The sequence below is a fragment of the Diabrotica virgifera genome, chromosome 2, assembly GCF_917563875.1.
Source record: "Diabrotica virgifera virgifera chromosome 2, PGI_DIABVI_V3a".
In the NCBI taxonomy this organism is placed as follows: Eukaryota; Metazoa; Arthropoda; class Insecta; order Coleoptera; family Chrysomelidae; genus Diabrotica; species Diabrotica virgifera.
Window position 1 is genome coordinate 262,004,175 of NC_065444.1, and position 21,520 is coordinate 262,025,694.

At 32.3% G+C, this 21,520-nt stretch overlaps 1 protein-coding gene across 3 annotated transcripts in view; it reads right to left on the reverse strand.

The window, feature by feature from the left end:
• LOC126880604 (uncharacterized) overlaps positions 1–21,520 on the reverse strand; it is a 605,043-nt gene that overhangs the window by 516,937 nt on the left and 66,586 nt on the right. For 2 of the 3 annotated variants that reach the window (XM_050644584.1, XM_050644590.1), the window contains exon 2: positions 4,737–4,778. The exons of the other annotated variant lie outside the window; for it this stretch is intronic. In XM_050644584.1, coding sequence (XP_050500541.1) covers positions 4,737–4,778 — 42 coding nt within the window. The remainder of the gene's footprint in view (positions 1–4,736; positions 4,779–21,520) is intronic. 3 annotated transcript variants of the gene reach the window in all.

Genomic DNA, 21,520 nt, shown 5'->3' on the forward strand with positions numbered 1-21,520 from the left:
ACGATTTGAGCGGGACGTAAGGAAATGGGTGAGTCCCAAAGTTTCACAAGAAAACAGCGAATATTTCGCAAAATGAATGACAGATCGAAAAACTAAAAAATACGTGCTGAATATTTTTCAAAAATCTATCGAATGATGTCAAACACGACTTCCCACGGAGAGGGGTGGGGGGTAAATTTAATATTTTAAATACGAATCACGCTATATTTCGCGAAATGAACATCAGATCGAAAAACTGAAAAATACACTTATTCAATATTTTTGAAAAATCTATCGAATGGCACCAAATACGACCCCCACGGAGGTGGGGTGGGGGGTTACTTTAAAATCTTAAATAAGAGCCCCCATTTTTTATTGCAGATTTGGATTCCTTACGTAAAAATAAGCAACTTTAATTAGAGACTTTTTTCGAATTATGATAGATGGCGCTAAAATCTAAAAAAACGATTGTTGGAAATGGAAAATTAAGTCCCCACTAAAATGGAAAACTTTACTTAAATTTTTTTGGTTTTAGGACCTACTCTTCACAACCCAATAGGTCCCCAAAGCGCTCGAGTGACTGCACATTTAGCGTAATTTGCTCCCCTACCATAACTATGACTGCAGTCAACTAGCCACGTATAATAACTAGCTATATCTCATGCTATCTCACAACTTAATATCTTTTCCATCTTTTGCGTTATTTTGCCGGTTCTTTGGACACTCATCACTGTATGTTATGAATATCGAATATATGAAAAATTTTTTCGAGAAAGAGCTCCGAAGGCTCATAGGCTCCAAAAATCATAATGCCACAATTCACAGATCCGCCTTGGTCTCTTTATTGTCACTTATATTTTAATTTTTTCAACTCGATGAATTCGAATTTTCCAACAATTTACATTGGCATTCAGCAATCTTTTCATAAACGTCAGCTCCGATTTTTCGTTTAACCTGCCGACAATGACAATATGTGAAAAGTTTTGCTCCTTTCACTTCAAAGGAAAAAGGGAGAAATGCACTTCGTATTGAGGGAATGCAGACGGTCCGGGTATGGTATGGTAGCGCAACACATTGTGGTAGGCCTGAAATTGAATTTATCAATCCGGGGTTTGGGGAGAAACGTGATCCAAACTTGGAGTAGAAAACGTGATCGGCATTTTCTGGTCCGGTTCGCGAACGGGGAGAGGCCGAATCCATTACAGGGGAATATTTATCATTGGGGTCCGGGGAAAAGACTTGTTTCGACACGTAGACAACGGTTTGCCAAAGAAAATTGGGGGGAAGTGTGACTATAAATAATGTTTGTTGTTTATTGAAGAAAATTGCATTATAGACCAGTAATGATCTGTTTTTAGGTGGATGTGAGAGGTGGCATTCAGATTTTTGCGGATAAAGTTAGGTGATAACTTCGTTAATCATAATAATTGATTTATGCTTCTTCTCAAATATGCCCGGAACATTAATAAAAAAAAATAAAATATTTAAAAATTTCAAAAAATTTCGTTTTTTTTTCTACTTTTTTTGCTTATAACTTTAAAATGATTCATTTTGGAACAAAGTCGTATAGGAATCAAACAAAGATAATTAAATTTTCTATCAGATGCGATTGATTAAAAATGTCTTAATTTATCACCCTTGCTGCAAAATAGCAATAAATATAAAATAAGGGGGCAAAACAAGCCTGTCCTTATTCAATGTTTTTCCATCACTTAGGTTACACTTGGAACCTTCCTAATTCGCTTAGAAAATTTTTGTAATATGCTAAAACCGTACACCAAATTTCATTAAAATTGACTTACTAGATTTTGAATAATAATTTTGCAATCTAAACTTTTTTAAAAAATTAAATTTTTTTAAAATCTTGCACATCAAAAACTAGAACACACAAAGTTTTGTAAATTTTTTTACATATAAAGAAGCACTCCAGCTATCTAATGCACTTTACAGAATTGAAATCGGATTGTTTAAGCAGCCTCAGCAATGTTTTAAATTTATAAACAATTTTTTGGCTTATAAACAAATTAGTCCTGTGGCCAGGAGGGGGTGCTGCGGGCTCTTTTATTTAGATGGACTTACCCAAGATTTTTATGTATTTTTTGACCCGTAGAACACGATTTTTTTGGGTAACAGTTGATCCGGATGTCGATAAGATTGTTATAAACAAAGAACTTGAGGAATTACATAACATCGATTTTTCGCAAAATAAAACATTTTTTTGTATTTCTTGGGTAATTCTAAGCAAAAAATGTTCTTACAAGTTTAGTTTTTTCGTAGGATGCATAGTTTTCGAGATAAACGCAGTGGAACTTTCAAAAATTCGAAAAATTGCAATTTTTGAACGCGAATAATGTTTGATTAAAAAAATAAAATAGCAATTCTGCTGACAGCATTTGAAAGTTTAAGCCAAATTATACCGGTTTTATTTATTTGCATTGCTAAAAATTAATTTTTTTATTATTAAACAAAGCTATTTTTTATAAGCCAAAAATTGTTTATAAGTTTAAAACATTGCTGAGGCCCCTTAAATAATCCGATTTTAATTCTGTAAAGTATATTAGATAGGTAGAGCACCTCTTTATATGTAAAAAAATTAGACTTCTAAATGGTCTACTTTTTGTTAAGAAAGATTTTAAAAAATTTGAACTTTTTTAAAAACATTTAGATTGCAAATTTATTATGCAAAATCTATTAGGTCGATTTTAATGAAATTTGGTACACGGTTTAAGTATGTTACAAAAAATTTCCTCAGCGAATTACTAAGGTTCTAAGTGCCATCAAAGTGGTTAAGAAACATTGAATAACAGCAGGCGTATTTTGCCCCCTTATTTTGTATTTATTGCTATATTGCAGAAAAGGTAATACGTTAAGACATTTTTGACCAGTCGTATATCATACAAAATTCAATTATCTTTATTTTATTTCTCAACAACTTCGTTCCAAAACGAATCGTTTTAAAGTTATAAGCAAAGAAAGTAGAAAAAATTCGACGTTTTTCGAAATTTTTAAATATTTTAATTTTTTTATTAATATTCCGGGCATATTTGAGAAGGATCATAAGTCAATTATTATTACTAAAGGTGTCACCTAACTTTATCTGCAAAAATCCGAATGCCACCTTTCACATCCAAAAATAGACGTTTTTTCACAGATCCTTACTGGTCTATTAGTTTTAAATCTAATAGACACTGAACCATTGCATTGTTTTAAAAGGAATTTAAGATTTTATCTGGATAATTATCTGTTTAATTTTCATACGCCTGCTTAAGTTATCACTCTACCTCTATTGAAGACGGAATAGGGTCTGATGTTCTACTGGTGAATTATCTCGTGTGATTCATACCAGTCTTCCTACTTCCATTGGTCATTGGTTTCAAAATGTCCTAGGCTTTGCATTCGCTTCTTTTTCCCTTTAGAGGTATCATTACAGCGATTCTCCAAAGTTATTCATTTCTATTGTTTGCGTTAGCATTTTGTATTGATATCCTGCTAACTTTGCTACTATTACTGTTTGTTCTCGTACTTCCATCTCAACATGGTTAAAACCTGATGCGGATGTACCTAAATAGTTGAATTTCACGGGAATCTGGATTAAGTACTCCATTATTCAATATTAAAATATTTTGATAACTTCTAAAAATTTGCTGTAAAAGTCTTTGCAGATTTTTTTTGTTGTGCTTGACTAGAAATGTACTATATTGTGTAAATAAGATTCTTCTTCTTCTTGATGTACCTATCCATGACAAATATTGGCGATCAACATGGTTATCGTTATCTTATCCATAGCAACGCGGAAAGACCTCACAACGATGTTCTTCTTCTTCCCGAACCTCGCTTTCCCAATACTTTTCCCTGCAGGGCTTGTATGCCCATGCATATCTGGATGCATTTCACATAATCTGTCTGAAGTATTGTAGCTTTCGAGATTTGATGGTGGTCAGTTAGTACCTCTCGGTTTTTTTTATTCTTCTGATGACTTCCTCGTTTGTGACTCAGTTGGTTCACTGGATGTTAAGTATTCTACGATATAACCACATTATCTCAATTGCTTAAAATTTTCTGCACATATCTTTGTTCAAGGTCCACGATTGAACACCATCAAAAAAAAATCAGAAGACGTAACATTGCAAAAGGCTAATATCCGATTGAAGGGTGATCTAGCTTTTCCGATGCACGCTTTTATTTCCTGGTTGTTGGTTCATTCTACATTTATTATCGTGTCGATGTAGTTGTAGTGTACTGATATTAGTGTAAAGTTAGTAACGCATTTCACAACCTAAGGTGATATAATTACTCCGACTCATAATATCATCGAGATCATGTGATCCATCATTTATTACCGAGTAGTATACATTGTGATCTTTCACTTGTGTTTCTCCAGAATCTGGCCATTTCAGTTCTGATATTCCCAATTCAATATGAATTCTCTTAGTCTCCTGCTCAAAATTTTAACGTCAGAGAATAACATTATCCTGATCTTTTATTTAACGTCGAGCAAAATTAAATAAACACAAGCAAGAACCGAGCCCACAGCACTGCAAAAAACACAGCTATGTTGATACTATTATTATGGTTAGGTTCGTTTATCATTATACATACTATAAATGAATCAATATAATATTTTGTGAAACAAATGCATTTTATCTTTCGAAATCAATTGCTAAACTAAGGACTACAATATCATAGCCGTACTTAGAACACAGTCTGCACAAACAAACAAAATTGCAAGAAATTTTGACTCGGAATTTCTACTTTACCGTATTTTCTAGATGATCCTCAGCCTTCTGGTTTGGACTTACCTGAAAAGAGAAAAATGATTAGTATTAAATATACAAATTATATAAATTTAAAGTCAAAGTTTTCAACCTAATAGAAATATTAAAAATATTGAAAAATATTAAAAATATTCTTAAAGATATTTAATTGAAAACCTATTGGACCATTTTCCTGGTAACACCTCCATGGCCTCCAAAAATTGCAAGCCAGATGGATGCTGAAGCGAAGAAGACAAGAGGGAATTCAAAAACTTAACAATTCACGACTCCGTCTGTTCAGTTGGTAAATTCCAAAGGAAAATGGACCTCGTTACTAGAAGGGAAACTAGGAAAGAAGTAGAACTAATATAAAATAAAATAAAAATGTATACCATCTGGCTTGCAACTTTTGGAAGCCATGGAGGTGTTACCAGGAAAATGGTCCAATAAGTTTTCAATTAAATATCTTTTAGGAATATTTTTAATATATATATATATATATATATATATATATATATATATAAATTCGGGTTCAAAACGTCCTCCGACGTTGTCCGATGCCTTGTTGCCAATATCATCTATCATTGCAGTTTTCATCTTCTAATCCTCGTACACTCATTGATCGTCTTACTCCTTGTATCGATGTCGTTCTTGGCCTACCTCTTTTTCTGTTTTCTGTGGGTATCCATTTCATAATTTTCTTTGGCAGTCTTTCCTCCCCCATTCTCTGAACATGTCCGTACCACGTTAATTGTTTCTTCTCAATGCATTATACAACCGTTTCCTGTAAATTCACTCTTCGCTTTACTTCCTCGTTTCTAACCCGGTCCAATCTCGATGCTCTACTTGCTCTTCTTAGGGCGTCCATCTTAGTAGCTTCTATTTTTCGTTTTAGGTGTTCCTTTATTCTCCATGTTTCGGATCCGTATACCAATGTGCTCTTAATCATGGTGTTGTATATTCGCATTTTTCTTTGTTTCCCTATCTCGGTACTCCACAAAACTCCGTTCAATGATTTAATTATCGTTCTTGCTTTATTTATTCTGCTCTTAATTTTTGCATCGTCAGTACCTTCCTTGTTGAAATTAATGCCCAAATACTTATATTTATCACAGCTGGTTATTTTCTGATTATTGTCCAATATCATATCAGTTGAATCCTCACCTAGGCATAAATATTGTGTTTTTTCTACATTCATCTGCAATCCCCATTTTTCGTATTCTTCCTTTAATTTGCGAGTCATATATTCCAAATCTTCTTTATCGTTTGCACATATTATCTGATCGTCTGCAAACTGAAGGGTGTACAGGCAGGTGTTGTCGTCGATTTGGATGCCCATTCCACTGCATTTGCTTTTCCATATTGCAAGTGCTTTGGCGATATAAATCTTAAACAGACTCGGTGATATGCAACATCCTTGTCGTAGATCTTTGTTGACTGTAAACAAATCTGTTATTTTGTTTCCTAATTTTACTGCAGATTTCATGTCACTGTATAAATTTTGTACAGCTTTTATGAGAGTAAAGTTAATGTTGGAGTTTTGCAGTACTTCCCATAGTTTCAGTATCGGTATATTGTCGTATGCTTTTTGTAAATCTATAAAAACTAGGTGTGTTGGCCTATTCCGTTCTAATTTTTTTTCGATGATTTGTTTCAACGAAAATACATTATCCGTACAGGACCTTCCAGCTCTAAACCCGTATTGCTCTTCTTCTTCGTATCCTGAGTATTCTTGTTCAATCAGTTCTCTTAAAATTTTTGTATATACTCTGCTTATTGTATTTGTTACTGATATTCCGCGATAATTGCTACATTTTAGTTTATTGCCCTTTTTATGAATCGATGATTCATAAAAAGGGCAATAAACTAAAATGTAGATGCATTTAATGTAGAGGCAGTTAAATGTTGGTAAGGAGTCTCAGAGGCTGTATGGACTGCTGATATCTATATAGCAATAAAACTCTGAGAAATGCTCACTGGTACCTGACATGAGTCAGGGGTTTGAGAAATCAAACTCAGCTCTGCCAACGAATCCTACTCTCACGTCCTCGAAGATCCATTTATGGGTCTCGTAACTGCTGGGGGCATGGCGTACAATGGATGTGCGTTGTGCTGCAGACGAGGGAGGGTGAAGAGCGAGTATCCAGCGCTCGAAATCTGGATCACATCAGCTAAGGGTAGAAGACCCCGACAGAAATTCTTCCTGGTTCTCCAGGTGGGGGATTGTGACAATGGGCCTGCTCCTCATTTCACGTAAAAACGATAAAATGCAAAAAAGCCTAATGGTTGCCTCGGAATATTTTTAACACTTTTCAATATTTTCAATATTTCTAACTTTAACTTTCAGTTGCCAGATGTCGCTAGACACCTACTCCATAAACGTCAGTTGCAATGCGGGGATAAGCTCTCGGAGTTTCGTCACTTGGGGCAGAGAGCAGCAAACCTACGCCTGATGATGACTCCAATTAGAGTCGAAAATCTTCGATTTAGAGTGCTGGTTTGCGTTCTCTGTTCTAAGTGAAAAAGAAGCCAGTTTTGCCTTAGCATTGCAACTAAATAAAAATGGTATACATTTTTATTTTATTTTAAATAAATTTAATTTAAACGTACAAATTCAATTTTATTCGATTTTTCAGTTCAATGTAATATTTTAATAATTAAATTATTGTTTAATTTTATGTATTATGTATTAATTTAATTAATTAAATTAAATTATTGTATTAATGGTGATCGAGTGGAGAGAGTGAGTGTTATGAAGGATCTTGGAGTTACATTTCAAACAAACATGAAGTTCAATACACACTTTTGTGAAATAACTAACAGAGCCTATCGTGCCTTGGGTTTTGTTATTAGAAATAGCAATAACTTCAGAATAAACACAATTATAAAACTCTATAATGCCCTGGTGAGACCACATATGGAATATGCTTTAAACATCTGGTATCCAATTGCATTTTCAAACTCAGAAAGGATCGAAAAAGTTCAAAAACGATTTCTAAGATTTTTATACCTAAGGAAAAACAAGGAATATCCATATATGGTCTCTTACAGGGTAATGTTGGATTCGTTTCAGTTGCAGTCACTTGCCACTAGGAGAAACAGTCAGGCCATTATGTTTATACATATACTTAATTGTTAATAGTATTAAATACACAGACTGTGATCTAATTGAGTTTGTTTACCTAAGAGTACCTAAGAGTAGGTTAAGGATAACCAACCCAGATCTATTTTATACAAGTTCTTTACCAAGTGCCTTGGATAACACCAACTGTGTTCTTTTTGCAGATGACACAACCTTATTATGTAGAGGTAAAACTGATTATAGTCAGGAAATATTAGAAAAATCTAAATCCTGGTTTAACTGTAACAAACTTAAGTTAAACGAGCAGAAAACCCAGACAATAGTATTTAGTTCTGATAGATGGGTTAAACCATCTAAACCAGTAAAGTTACTAGGTGTTACTATGGATACAAGGTTGAACTGGTCGCACCATATTGAAGGATTGTGTAAGAAGCTCGCCTCACAGATTTTTGCTATGCGCAGGTTGGCTACTTCTGTGAGTCGAGATATTCTTAGGTCAGTTTATTTTGGAATGGTTCATAGTATCCTGACATATTGCATACTTCTTTGAGGAAACTCGTCCTATGCATATAAAGTTTTCACTTTTCAAAAAGCAGCAATCCGAATTATTGACTCAGCGGAATATCGCGCCAGCTGTAAACCCTTGTTTAAAAAGTATGGCATTCTTCCTTTACCTTCAATATATATTTGAAACTTTGTTAACTGTTCATAATAATATACAAGATGTAAAAACACATGCTGATCAACATCAGTATAATACAAGAAACAAAAGTCATATCATTATACCATATTCCATATTGTGTGTTACACAACTTAATACCATAGATTATAATCTGTATAATTGTTTCTTAAACCTAAACAAAAATATTGATATTAAGGCAATGAATTCTAAACAATTTTATAAATTAGCAAAACACTTCCTACTGGAACACTGTTTCTATAGTATACAGGAATTTGTTTGTTTGAGCTCCTAGTGTGGTCGTTTTTATGAAAACTATATTACACCTAATTGAATTGTTTTTTTATATTTCTATTTTTCACGCTATATTATGTGTTCTTGTATTATTTCTTAGTTATTTCCTATGTATACAAAAGTGACTTATTTATATTGTGACATGCCATGTAGTGTTTACTATGTAAAAATTGTCAATAAACGTATCTATCTATCTATCTATCTATCTATCTATCTATCTATCTATCTATCTATCTATCTATCTATCTATAGAAATATGTCACCAGTGAATAATATGTTAAAAATATGTAATGAATTATTCAATGGATTAACTGATATAGACATATTTAATGTAAAAATCAGGGACCTTAGGACATTGCTTGCACATCAGCGCTAGGTTTAAGGGATTTCATAAAACACAAATACTCCCTTCCTTTTTCATTTACTTAGCTTATTAGTTTTAGGTTTATATTTTTAGTTAGTACTTCACTTTACATGTAACTACTATTAGTTTATAGTGTTTGTAAAGTTTTAAATAAATAAATAAAAAATAAATAAATAAATAGAGTAATTCCATGTGATATTTGTCTGTCTTCCATCAGACGCATCTCCGCTTCGGGTGGCGAATAGGGAAATTATGCTCTCATCGGTCGTGGCCGGCGAGTGTATTAGAGCTTTGCAACCGCTTCCAGATATAAAAGTATACAACCTATAGGTATCACCAAACATCTTATAGGTAATGCCTAAGTAGGTACTCTATTAAGCTTTGTTAGTTTTGGCAATATAAGAAATCTTCTCAAGTCTTCTATAGCCCTTTGTAGTTTATAAAAGTATTGTATTGAACTACTTCTAATAGTGCTATATCAGATTTTGCACTCCGTTTTGTTGTCATTTTTGTAGATCGGACAAATAAGCGCATTTGTTCAATTGTTTCGGCATTTCTTCTTTTTGCCAAACTGCTACTGTCAAGCGAATATTTCTCTTTCATTGTCTGTCGCCGCCTTTCTTAAAAATCTCTTACTTTCTCGTCCCTTTTTGTTATTTTTTAGGTTTCTTATTATTTAACCTTGCGTCGTTATCTCCTTGACAATTCTCATTTTCCTGTAGTTCTCTTGTTGGTCTGTATTTCACAGATCTTCGAAGTATTCCGCCTATCTGTTAAATTTTCCTGTAGTTTCTCCCATAAGTAACCTCTCTTTGTTTCTGCAATATTTTGAGTTATTCTGTTTAGTTCCTCTGGATTTAATAACGTTTTGGTACACATTTTTTACCCCTTTGTTTATGTAGCCTCTCTAGTCTGTGTACTACCTGTTACCCTTGAAGGCCTTTTAGTTGGCAATCTATAACTCTACCACTCTGAATCTGCAAGGTTAAATTCTAAAATATTATAAAATATTCTAAAGAGTGTCCTTATATTTAAGAACTTTTAAAAAATACCTAAAATTAGCCAGACAAATAACAAATATTAGATTTAATCTTGATTAACCATAAAGTAATCAGGTAATCAAAGAAAATTTAATCAACCAACCAAAGGAATTTCTAATGCTAAGTCTACCCTAATTACAAGTTATTTCGATGGTTCTTTATTAAAGTTATATTTTTTGTTAACTTAAGTGTTTTTTTCCCTTGGCTGGTTAATTAATTTTATTCTGCAGCATTAAAAACAAACAACGGACAGCAGAGAACATCTCTGACCGTGGGATAAAGGGTAAATGTAAATGACGTATACATACATTCAGTTATGCAAACGCAAATAGAAGCATTATATCAACGTTCTTCCCCCCTTTCAGGCAACGCCCTCTCACAATGGCGGTATTAAATATTGAAATAAGTCCTCGTAATTTCTACCAGTGCGAGGGGTGGTCGTGATTACTCATTAAATAAACAAATACCTTGTTACCTCAAAGTTAAGCATGGACTGTGTGTTGTTAAATTAGAAGTATTTGTCGTTCCGTTTTATATTTGAATCTTATATCGAACCGGCAATTTTTTCGATCGAGCATACAGCTGAATGTAACGATGTCAAGAGTCATCATCATCATTCTCTTTGCCTTATCCCTATGCGGGGTCGGCTTCCCTAATTGCATTTCTCCACACAATTCTATCCTGGGCCATATCAATATTAATCCCCTTTACCAACATGTCCTGCCTAATCGTCTCCCCCCACGTCTTCTTTGGTCTTCCACTCCTACTCCTTCCAGGAATCTGCACTTCAGCTACTCTTCGTATTGGATGATTAACGTCTCGACGTTGAACATGACCAAACCATCTCAACCTATGCTCTCTCATTTTGGCATCAATTGGTGCCACACCTAGACTTCCCCTAATATACTCATTTTTAATTTTATCCCTTCTTATCACTCCACTCATCCATCTAAGTATTCTCATCTCCGCCACATGCATTCGTTATTCCTCTTTTTTTTTCACTGCCCAACATTCAGTTCCGTACATCATAGCCGGTCTTATGGCTGTTTTATAGAATTTTCCTTTCAGCTTCATTGGAACTTTTCTGTCACACAACACACCACTCGCTTCCTTCCACTTCATCCATCCACCCCTAATTCTACTGCATGCATCTCCATCTATTTCTCCGTTACTCTGTAATACCGATCCCAGGTACTTAAAACTATTGCTTTTTACAATCCCTTCACCATCCAAAGATACCATTTTATTTGTAGTAACTCCATCTTTAAATGAACATTCTAAATACTCTGTCTTTGTCCTACTAAGTTTTAAACCTTTTTCCTCCAGAGCTCGTGTCCACTGTTCCAGTTTTTGTTTTAAGTATCTTTCATTATTTCCTACTATAATAATGTCAAGAGTAAAGTGTACAAATCTGGGCAAAAGATTATTCAATTATATTATGATTTTAAGAGGTACATAACGTTATTTGTAAGATATAAGAACGTATCAGATTATATTGTGACATTATTTATAGGCCGCTCACAACCTGATCTATTTCTTTCCAAACCGTCGTTACCAGAGAACACCATTTCTTTCCACGGCATTCAGAACGAGGGATACCGAAGTATATAAGAACGAGAGGATCATTTAGCAGGCCACTCAGTTATCGACACTTAATAATTATTGTATTTCGAATCGAGTTGTTCGTCGTGTATTTTGAAATATATTAGTTATTGGAATTATTATGTTTTAAATTTTAAAATCATAAATTTGAGATTGTAAATAAATTAGATGTGTTAGTTTGAGTTATTTGTAAGTATTAAATAAATTAAATAAGTGTTGTAGAATAAAATAATCTAAAGTAAGTCTTCCTTTGTTTAAATTAAACTTTGTGCCTAAAAACATAAATAATAAAATAGTAAAGTCAACCGCGTAAATCAGTAGGTACAATATTATGTTATTGGACCTTACTTCTTCGACTGAACGGTAAATGGCAATGAGTATCATAGGTTTTTAACAAACCAGTTGCCTGGCTTGTTAGAGTATGTTCCCTTGGGAATTAGACAAAATGTGTGCTTTCAATATGATTGAGCACCACCGCATCCACAATAAATGTTATGTATGTGCCACTTCGTGGACTCAGCTATCTTTGATATCTTCTAGGTAATCTATTCGCTAGAAGCTATCACATGACACCTCGCAAGTCACAATATCAACGACATCAACGAGATACACAAATTGAAACACGCACCAAAAAGAATAAGGGCGATCCTGTAGTGACAAGTTTTCAACGACTATCACGTCATCTATCACGTCGGCTGGTAATGCAGATCCAATGCTTACCAAGATTGACGTTAGTGACGTCAGCATTGGACTTTAACCATCTGGTCCAACGGACCCATGCTTTGCTACAAAAATAATAACTATAACAACAGCTGACTCGGATACAGTGGCACTGTGAAATGGTCCCCTATATATCCAGGACTAACTTCACTGGTTTTATATGCAGGGCCTTTCATTAAAAAAAAAAACATAAATTTGGTTCATTCTATTGTTCTGACTGACTCTATTTAATCTAAAATTATTTTAAATTATAGACGTCTTTGATATACAGGGTGAGTTTTATTAATGAAACGCCTCAATTATCTCAGAAACGGCTTGCACTATTTTTGATAGATTTTGGTGGGTAAAGGTCTTTATCATTGTTATTAGATCTTCCGTTTTCCCGTAAATCTAATAAACTTTCTTATTTCATATAAAACACCCTGTAGATTTTTTGCATTTTGAAGTCCTTAGAAATAGTGATTATTTTTCATGTAATATTCCCTAAGCCTAAATTCTTTAGTTTCGGAGTTATTGCTACATTTATTTTTAAAAAATTATAAAAATCAAGTTTTCCGGCCCAAGCAGACATTATGTTAGGTTCTTTAGATCATTGGAAACAAAAAAAAGTCTTTTGTAATTTTTATCTAAAGCTGATAGTTTTCGAATTATATAATAAACAAGTTAAACATAAAAAATTAAGAAAAATGACGAAGGCACAAAAACACAATTAAAAAATATTATTTTTGAAATTACGAAGTGCCTAAATTCAAGTTCAAATCTTATTTTATCAGTACCCGATAAGTCATTTGGGCTTATTTAATTTTAAAACACTGTTTTTTAATTGTTAATGCGGCCCGCCGCCCGTTCTCTCATATGCGCTTCATTCCCAGTTAAAAAAAATGTTTTAGAATAACAAAATTCTAATGGGGAGCTGATAGAAGAAGGTTTGAACTTGAATTTAGGCACTTAGAAATTTCAAAAATTATACTTTTTACTCGTGGTTTTAAGCCTCAAAAATCGTCATTTTTCGTTTTTTTTTAAATTTCAAATTGTTTATTATTTGAAAAAGATCAACTGTAGAGAAAAATTACAAAACACCTTTTTTGTTCTCACTGTATTTCCGAAAAAAATGTATTTTCATAATTCGTTTTAAATTTTTTTTAATAAATGTATGTAGCAATAACTTCGAAATTACTGCATTTAGGTATAAAGAATATTCCAAAACGCAAAAAATATACAGGGAATCCCATGAGAAATAAGAAAGATTTCCAGAATAACGGAAGATCTGACAACAATGCAAATACCACCATAATACCATCACACGATCATTCCTCACCATTATATAATTAAGGTGTTCCCTACATAAAACTCAATCGGTATATAGGGTGAGGCAGATAACATGCCTATTAGAAATATCTCGAGAACTAAAGGCAACAGAATCATGAAAATTAGAAAAAAAGGGGTTTTGAAGGATGATCTATTAAATGAAAATATTTTCATCTCTTTGCAACTTCCGGTTATACCGGAAGTTGCTTATAACTTCGTTTTTTTTAATGGGACACCCTGTATATTTTTACATTTTTGGATTCTCTTCGATGTCTTCTTTCTTAAAATATGAGGTTTTGTAATATTATACAGGGTATTTTAAAAGATAATTACGTTTTTTTATTAATTTTGTAGCAACATTCACACCCTGTAGAATTGTAGTAGTTTGACATCTAAAACTTTACTTACGGTCAAATGATTTTTAATATACTCTACTATTGTTAAGAATCATTAGTACAGCTAAATTTTTAATTTTAGTATACAGGGTTGGTCGAAACTCGGAATGAGTATTTTCTGAGTTTTCTTAAATGGAACACCCTGTATTTTTGTATTGTAGTGAAATGATATTTTATAGTACTTTTTTATTTCTTAAGCATTCCCTATACCTAACTGCTTTAATTTGTGAGTTATTGGTGATTCAAGCTAAACATTAATAACAAAAAATACGTAAAATTTTATTAGGTTGGCCGTGAAAATACTCAATCTCAAATAATTTTTCAGAAATAAATACATATTAATCTAGACTGGTCCTTAAAATTGGCAATAATGGTTTAGCTATCAAAATACCTACATAGTTAAGATTGTTGGTGCGATTAACAATTAAGCACAAATTAAAGCAGTTAGGTGTAGGGAATGCTTAAGAAATAAAAAAGTACCATAAAATATCATTTCATTACAATATAAAATACAGGGTGTTCCATTTAAGAAAGCTCAGAAAATACTCATTCCGAGTTTCGACCAACCCTGTATACTAAAATTAAAAATTTAGCTATACTAATGATTCTTAACAATAGTAGAGTATATTAAAAATCATTTGAACGTAAGTAGAGTTTTAGATGTCAAACTACTACAATTCTACAGGGTGTTAATTTTGCTACGAAATTAATAAAAAAACGTAATTATCTTTTAAAATACCCTGTATAATATTACAAAACCTCATATTTCAAGAAAGAAGACATCGAAGAGAATCCAAACATTTTAAAATATACGTCCCATTAAATGGGACGAAGTCCCATGTCCCATTAAAAAAAACGAAGTTATAAGCAACTTCCGGTATAAACGGAAGTTGCAAAGAGATGAAAATATTTTCATTTAATAGATCATCATTCAAAACCCCTTTGTTCCAATTTTTATGATTCTGTTGCCTTTAGTTCTCGAGATATTTCTAAGAGGCCCTTTATTTGCCTCACCCTGTATACACACCCATACATCAATTTTGTTATAAACATTTTTTATATACTCTAACAAAAGAAAACCAGAGATTCGCGCACCCTGTAAAAATACTTGTAATAAAATTGTCAAATCTACGTCATATTAATGAAAAATAATAACTATATGAAAGCTTTTCTCCTCAACTTCCGTTAGTTAATAATTGCGTAGTCAGAATAATTTTAGAGTAATAAACTACCCGTTTTAATATATATGATGCGCTTTGATGTCATCAAGCCCAGTTCAAGAACATTTAGAATGAAAAATAGCAGCTTTATAAAGATCATGCCAAATAAAAATCTTGCCGGTTTCAGACAAATTTCTCCTCTATCCATTTGCATTCCTAGTCACAGAAAGAACTGTAAAAGAATAAGTAGTCTGTCTGACTTTTGAATGAAGATTGCATATTATGCTCCAGAATCATAGCACGGGCGCTTTGAATAATAACTTTCAAGGTGAGTTGAGAAATGAAGCATATTCCTTTTACGATCTTTGGCACTCTTCATTATGTCGGTGTCGCAGCTATTTTATATAAAAGGTTAAGTGCTCCTGAGAATAGTTAAGGACAACACGTGTAATTTTTCTTTTACGGCAATATCTTTACTTTAAAAGAAAAATGTCTTTCTATTTTTCCTTCTTTCATACCGTCAGCGTATGAGCTAAGACAAACTAGCAAGCAATCCCTAAAGAGTTCTAAACATTAAAATTGGAGCGCCACATTATATCTTGCATAAATTTTTTGTTTATGCAGAACAAATTACACGCTTGGTAACACTGCAGAACAAACATAGCACTAACTTGTGATTTGTTCAGATTTTACTAGAACACTAGAACAACTAGTTTGTTCACTAGAACAAACCTAGTACTAACTGCTACATTTGTGAAAAAATATATTGGAAACTGGGGCAATACAGGTTTACAGACATGTACTTAATAGACCTGGATCCCGCGTAAGAAAAAAAAGTTGAATAATAGCAAGCTGAAAATTTGTTAATAGCTTAACGGTGTCTAGTCGGACAAACATTGATGCACGGAAACACTGAAACAGGGGAAGTTTTAACGGTGGAGCATGATAAACGTGTCGTCCTGACAAGTTTATGATGGTGAAAAATAGCAAGTTGTTTTTAAGTTTATTCAATAGCCAACGTTATATAATATATGAAAAAATGTTTGTCCGACAAAAAGGTTGGGCATTTTAACGAGTCCGACACGTAGAACATGTCACATCACAGGAACTATGTTGGTGATGAATAGCAGTCTGATTTTTGCATGAGAGTTTAATGAAAGGTTAAAAAAGCAATTGGAAGTTCTGTCGGACAAAATGAATGGGAAAATTTCCTAGTCGGACATTCTAAACATGTAAGATATAGACAAAAATGTTGGTGATAAATAGCAAGCTAATTTTGATTTGTTTATGTACAAATTATATTTTGTAACGCAAAAAGTTATATGTCGGACAAAAAGTTTGGACAAATCGAAGGAAATAAATAAAAAACATTTTTTCAGAATGACTTAGTCACATATTGATAAAGCTATTTTAGTTGTATATTATTACTTATATTCACATATTTGCATGTGCATATATATACATGCACACTCCAAAAACAGTGAGGTAAGTATCAATGCATGTATATATTGCAAAGCAATTATTTTTTTGGGTGGAGTTTGTTCTAGATATTCTCAAAATGACAATAAAAAATATCAAAAAACATGTGAAAGCAATCTCTTAGGATTTTCTAATTAGGCACATCAGAAAGTACGGAAAATTTCCTACAAAAAACATTGTATACATTTTTTTCCATACTCAAATCTTAACCCTGTAAACGACATTGAAAAATGTGAAGAGTCTAAAACTTCGGTGCTTATAAGAATAGACGTAAATATGACACATTATGCTTAGAAGTATGTATTAGAAGGCTGCATTTGTCAGTGTGACACTTTGTGCTATACAAAGTAGTATTTGAAAGTACATGGTCTCTGAGTTTCTGTTTGCCACGTGTGTTGGAAATTAAAATTTATATTAACTATGGAGTGTTTTTGTGTCTATTTTTGAGTGTCAACAGTTTAAATTTTAAGTCGCCAAATCAAAAGTGAAACCATTCAACGGAACATTTTTGAGTAATTTTCGAACATTTTACAAAGTTAGTAAAATACTTGGTCATCAATTCAATGAGGTTCAGTTGCCAGATAATTGTGAAAGTAATATTGAATATCATTCTTCGTGCTATAATGCTTTGCTTGATTGAAAAAGGGTACCTAAATAAATTATTACTAAAATTGTATATACTCAACTTTCTACAAATGAAATAATAATGTAATTAATATGTCACATGGCAAGAAATAATTTGCTGCCAAAATAAATCGATTAGTTTAAATTTGAAGTTACGATTGCAATTTATTATGAATTATTGTCAAAAGTGACAGTTTTTCTTAAATAGAAATGTATTCATAGACATAAGGGTAGACACGGAATACAGTGCAAAAAGTCGATAGGTGGTCTATCTATCTCTTTTAAGCAAGCGATCCCGCGCATGTGGCAAACAAAGATAGCTAGATCACTCAATCCATAATATAATTTGCCTGATCTACTATAAATGTATTACAGTGAGGTATCTAAATGATGTTGACATAAATCGAAAGATATCGATTGTAATTGATTGCAGGTACTTTTGACATAGAATAATCACCCCTTATTGAAATTTCATAAATTATTTTTTTAAATTGTCCGACTACAAAATCTACCCCTTATTTTTTTCCGACAACAGTCATTCTTGGTAAGGAATAATTTACTTAATTAAATTTCGTCTTTGTCGGAAAGCTATTTATCACCAGCATTTTTGTCTATATCTTACCTGCTTAGAATGTCCGACTACGAAAACATCCCATTAATTTTGTCGGACAGAACTTCCAATTGCTTTTTTAACCTTTCATTAAACTCTCATGCAAAAATCAGACTGCTATTCATCACCAACATAATTCCTGTGATGTGACATGTTCTACGTGTCGGACTCGTTAAGATGCCCAACATTTTTGTCGGACAAACATTTTCGCATATATTACATAACGTTGGCTATCGAATAAACTTAAAAACAACTTGCTATTTTTCACAATCATAAACTTGTCAGGACGACACGTTTATCATGCTCTACAGTTAAAACTTCCCCTGTTCCATTGTTTCCGTGCATCAAAGTGTGTCCGACTAGACACCGTTAAGCTATTAACAAATTTTCAGCTTGCTATCAACTTTTCTTTCTTACGCGGGATCCAGGTCTATAAGTGTGAATTTTGATTAATAGTCTGGGCAGATTATCGGAGAATAGGCCATTTTTGGGAAAAGTTATTTACCAGCAATTTTATTGCTGGAATCGAATCTTATGATTGGATATATTAATAATATAGATATGCAAAGTCCGCAGATAGTGTGCTACTTTTTTTATAAACAAAATGGCGCCAGAAAATCGTGTTTTTTTCAATTATTGCTCTATAACTCCAAAGATTTTAACTTTACACCAAAAACACTCAAATAAAAATTCACCGTAATGAAATTCTACATAGAGACGTGTTTTTCCCGATTTACTTTGACTAAAATTTTCCCCGGAATATGCCGGTTTTTCCAACAAAATCTTTAATTTTCAACTAAAATTTTAGATAAGTAATTGTTTATCAATAATTAAATAACTTAGTAGCATAAAGCTCTTTTGGTATAGATTATAATTCCAGAAGCCAATGGAAATTGAATGAACAGTTTAGCAACAATTGAATTGTTAAATAAAATTTTACGGTCGCTATAATAACCACAATAATTATAATACATAAGAGTAAATATGATTTTTGTATAAAAAGACCCTGTACCTATCTAATGTACTTTACAGAATTGAAAATGGACTATTTAAGGGGCCTCAGGAATATTTTAAAATTATAAACAATTTTTTGGCTTATAAACAAATAGAATATCTCCGGAAATAATAAATTAAATTAAATCATAAAAACGGTATTGGAAAAAAAGCGGCAGGACACTTCTTTTAAAAGAAAAAACGTTTAATTGTGATGAGTGGTTCTTGAGATACAACCGGTTAAAGTTCACCGGCATTTACGGCAAAGATATAAACAATAGGATCATAATTTGTGAACCGTCACCTTTTTATTTTATCCTCTTTCTTCACACCAATCTTCATATCTTTAAAATAATAATAACATATATTATTATAATAAAAACTATCGATATAACGAGTGAAAATTGCCAAAAATAGCAAAATTCCAATCAAAAATTAGGTTGGAGAAAATGTAATCTCAAAGTTCAAAATCTTCTTCATTCTTCAATTTTCTTCATTCTTTTTTTGTTCCCAAGTAACTCGAGTAGAGCCATCAACTAACGCATTATTATATGTCAAAGTTGCTTTTGTTTTGTTATAATAAATTAATTTATTTATTATAACAAAATTTTTAATCTATTTAAATAAAGATTGTTTAAATTATTTATAATTATACAGCTTTCAAATGAGAATATTTGTGTTTTTAACGTTAAAAGGTACACTTGTAGTGTTTATCTAAAAAAGTCTACAACTGGAAAAAATATGTAGTTTTCTTTTCTTATATATACATTAATATTTTTTAACTATTTATAATGGGAAATAAGCCACAATATTATTAAAAAATGATTTTTATTAACGTTTCGACGCCCAAATCGGGTGCCGTTGTCAAAATACAAAATACTACTAACATAAACAAAAAATGTTGTTGCTTAGTAAAAAAATTTTTATATCGGCAATTCAGATACATATGATACATTTTAAAGTAGAAGACTTTAAAATGATATTGCCAATATTTATGAGTTGCGTTCCTGGGACGACTTTACTGAAAGATAGTTCATTCGATTACATGAAATCAACCCCAACTCAAGAATATCCTTCACAAAAAAATCATAGCATGTGATCTGTCTTTAAAAAGACAACCATATGCAACGGTGACATTAAAATTCTCGCGTTAGAGATCTCATAGTAAATCACGAGGGAAAACCAGGAAAAACCTCGTGATACTATCCCGACATCGTAAGTATTTGGTCTTACATTTAATTTACTCTCAAAATTAATACCAAATTCTGACTTTACTATAATTTTGTTTAAAATATAAATAATATCAATAATACATGGATATATAAGTAATACTAAAATATAAAATATGTACTAACTCGACTATTGACTTACTAATTGTGGTATTTTCTTTCTATTGACTTCCTCTTTCAGTATGGGTATCCACATCCTACTGCATTCCACCGAGGAATTTGCGACACAATTGGTTTTTTTTGGTGATTTTTCTCTTTTTACTATCTGTTAGACAGATAGTAAAAAGAGAAAAATCAAAGAAGCGGCTCTAATTATGCTAAACGAAACCAATTGTGTCGCAAATTCCTCGGTGGAATGCAGTAGGATGTGGATACCCATACTGAAAGAGGAAGTCAATAGAAAGAAAATACCACAATTAGTAAGTCAATAGTCGAGTTAGTACATATTTTATATTTTAGAATTACTTATATATCCATGTATTATTGATATTACATATTTATATTTTACACAAAATTATAGTAAAGTCAGAATTTGGTATTAATTTTGAGAGTAAATTAAATGTTAGACCAAATACTTACAATGTCGGGATAGTATCACGAGGTTTTTCCTGGTTTTCCCTCGTGATTTACTATGAGATCTCTAACGCGAGAATTTTAATGTCACCGTTGCATATGGTTGTCTTTTTAAAGACAGATCACATGCTATGATTTTTTGTGACGGATATTCTTGAGTTGGGGTTGATTTCATGTAATAGAATGAACTATCTTTCAGTAAAGTCGTCCCAGGAACGCAACTCATAAATATTGGCAATATCATTTTAAAGTCTTCTACTTTAAAATGTATCGTATGTATCTGAATTGCCGATATAAATGAGTCAAATTAAATAAATTATTAGAAAAATTTTTTTACTAAGCAACAACATTTTTTGTTTATGTTAGTAGTATTTTGTATTTTGACAACGGCACCCGATTTGGGCGTCGAAACGTTAATAAAAATCATTTTTTAATAATATTGTGGCTTATTTCCCATTATAAATAGTGAAAATTGTAAAGATGCCACAAGAAAATAGCTTCAGAACAACATAAATTAATATATTATAACAACACAAATGCAAGTTTGACATTTACTAATGCGTTAGTTACATGGCTCTACTGGAGTTACTTAGGAACAAAAAAAGAATGAAGAAAATTGCTCCATGGGAAGCCTA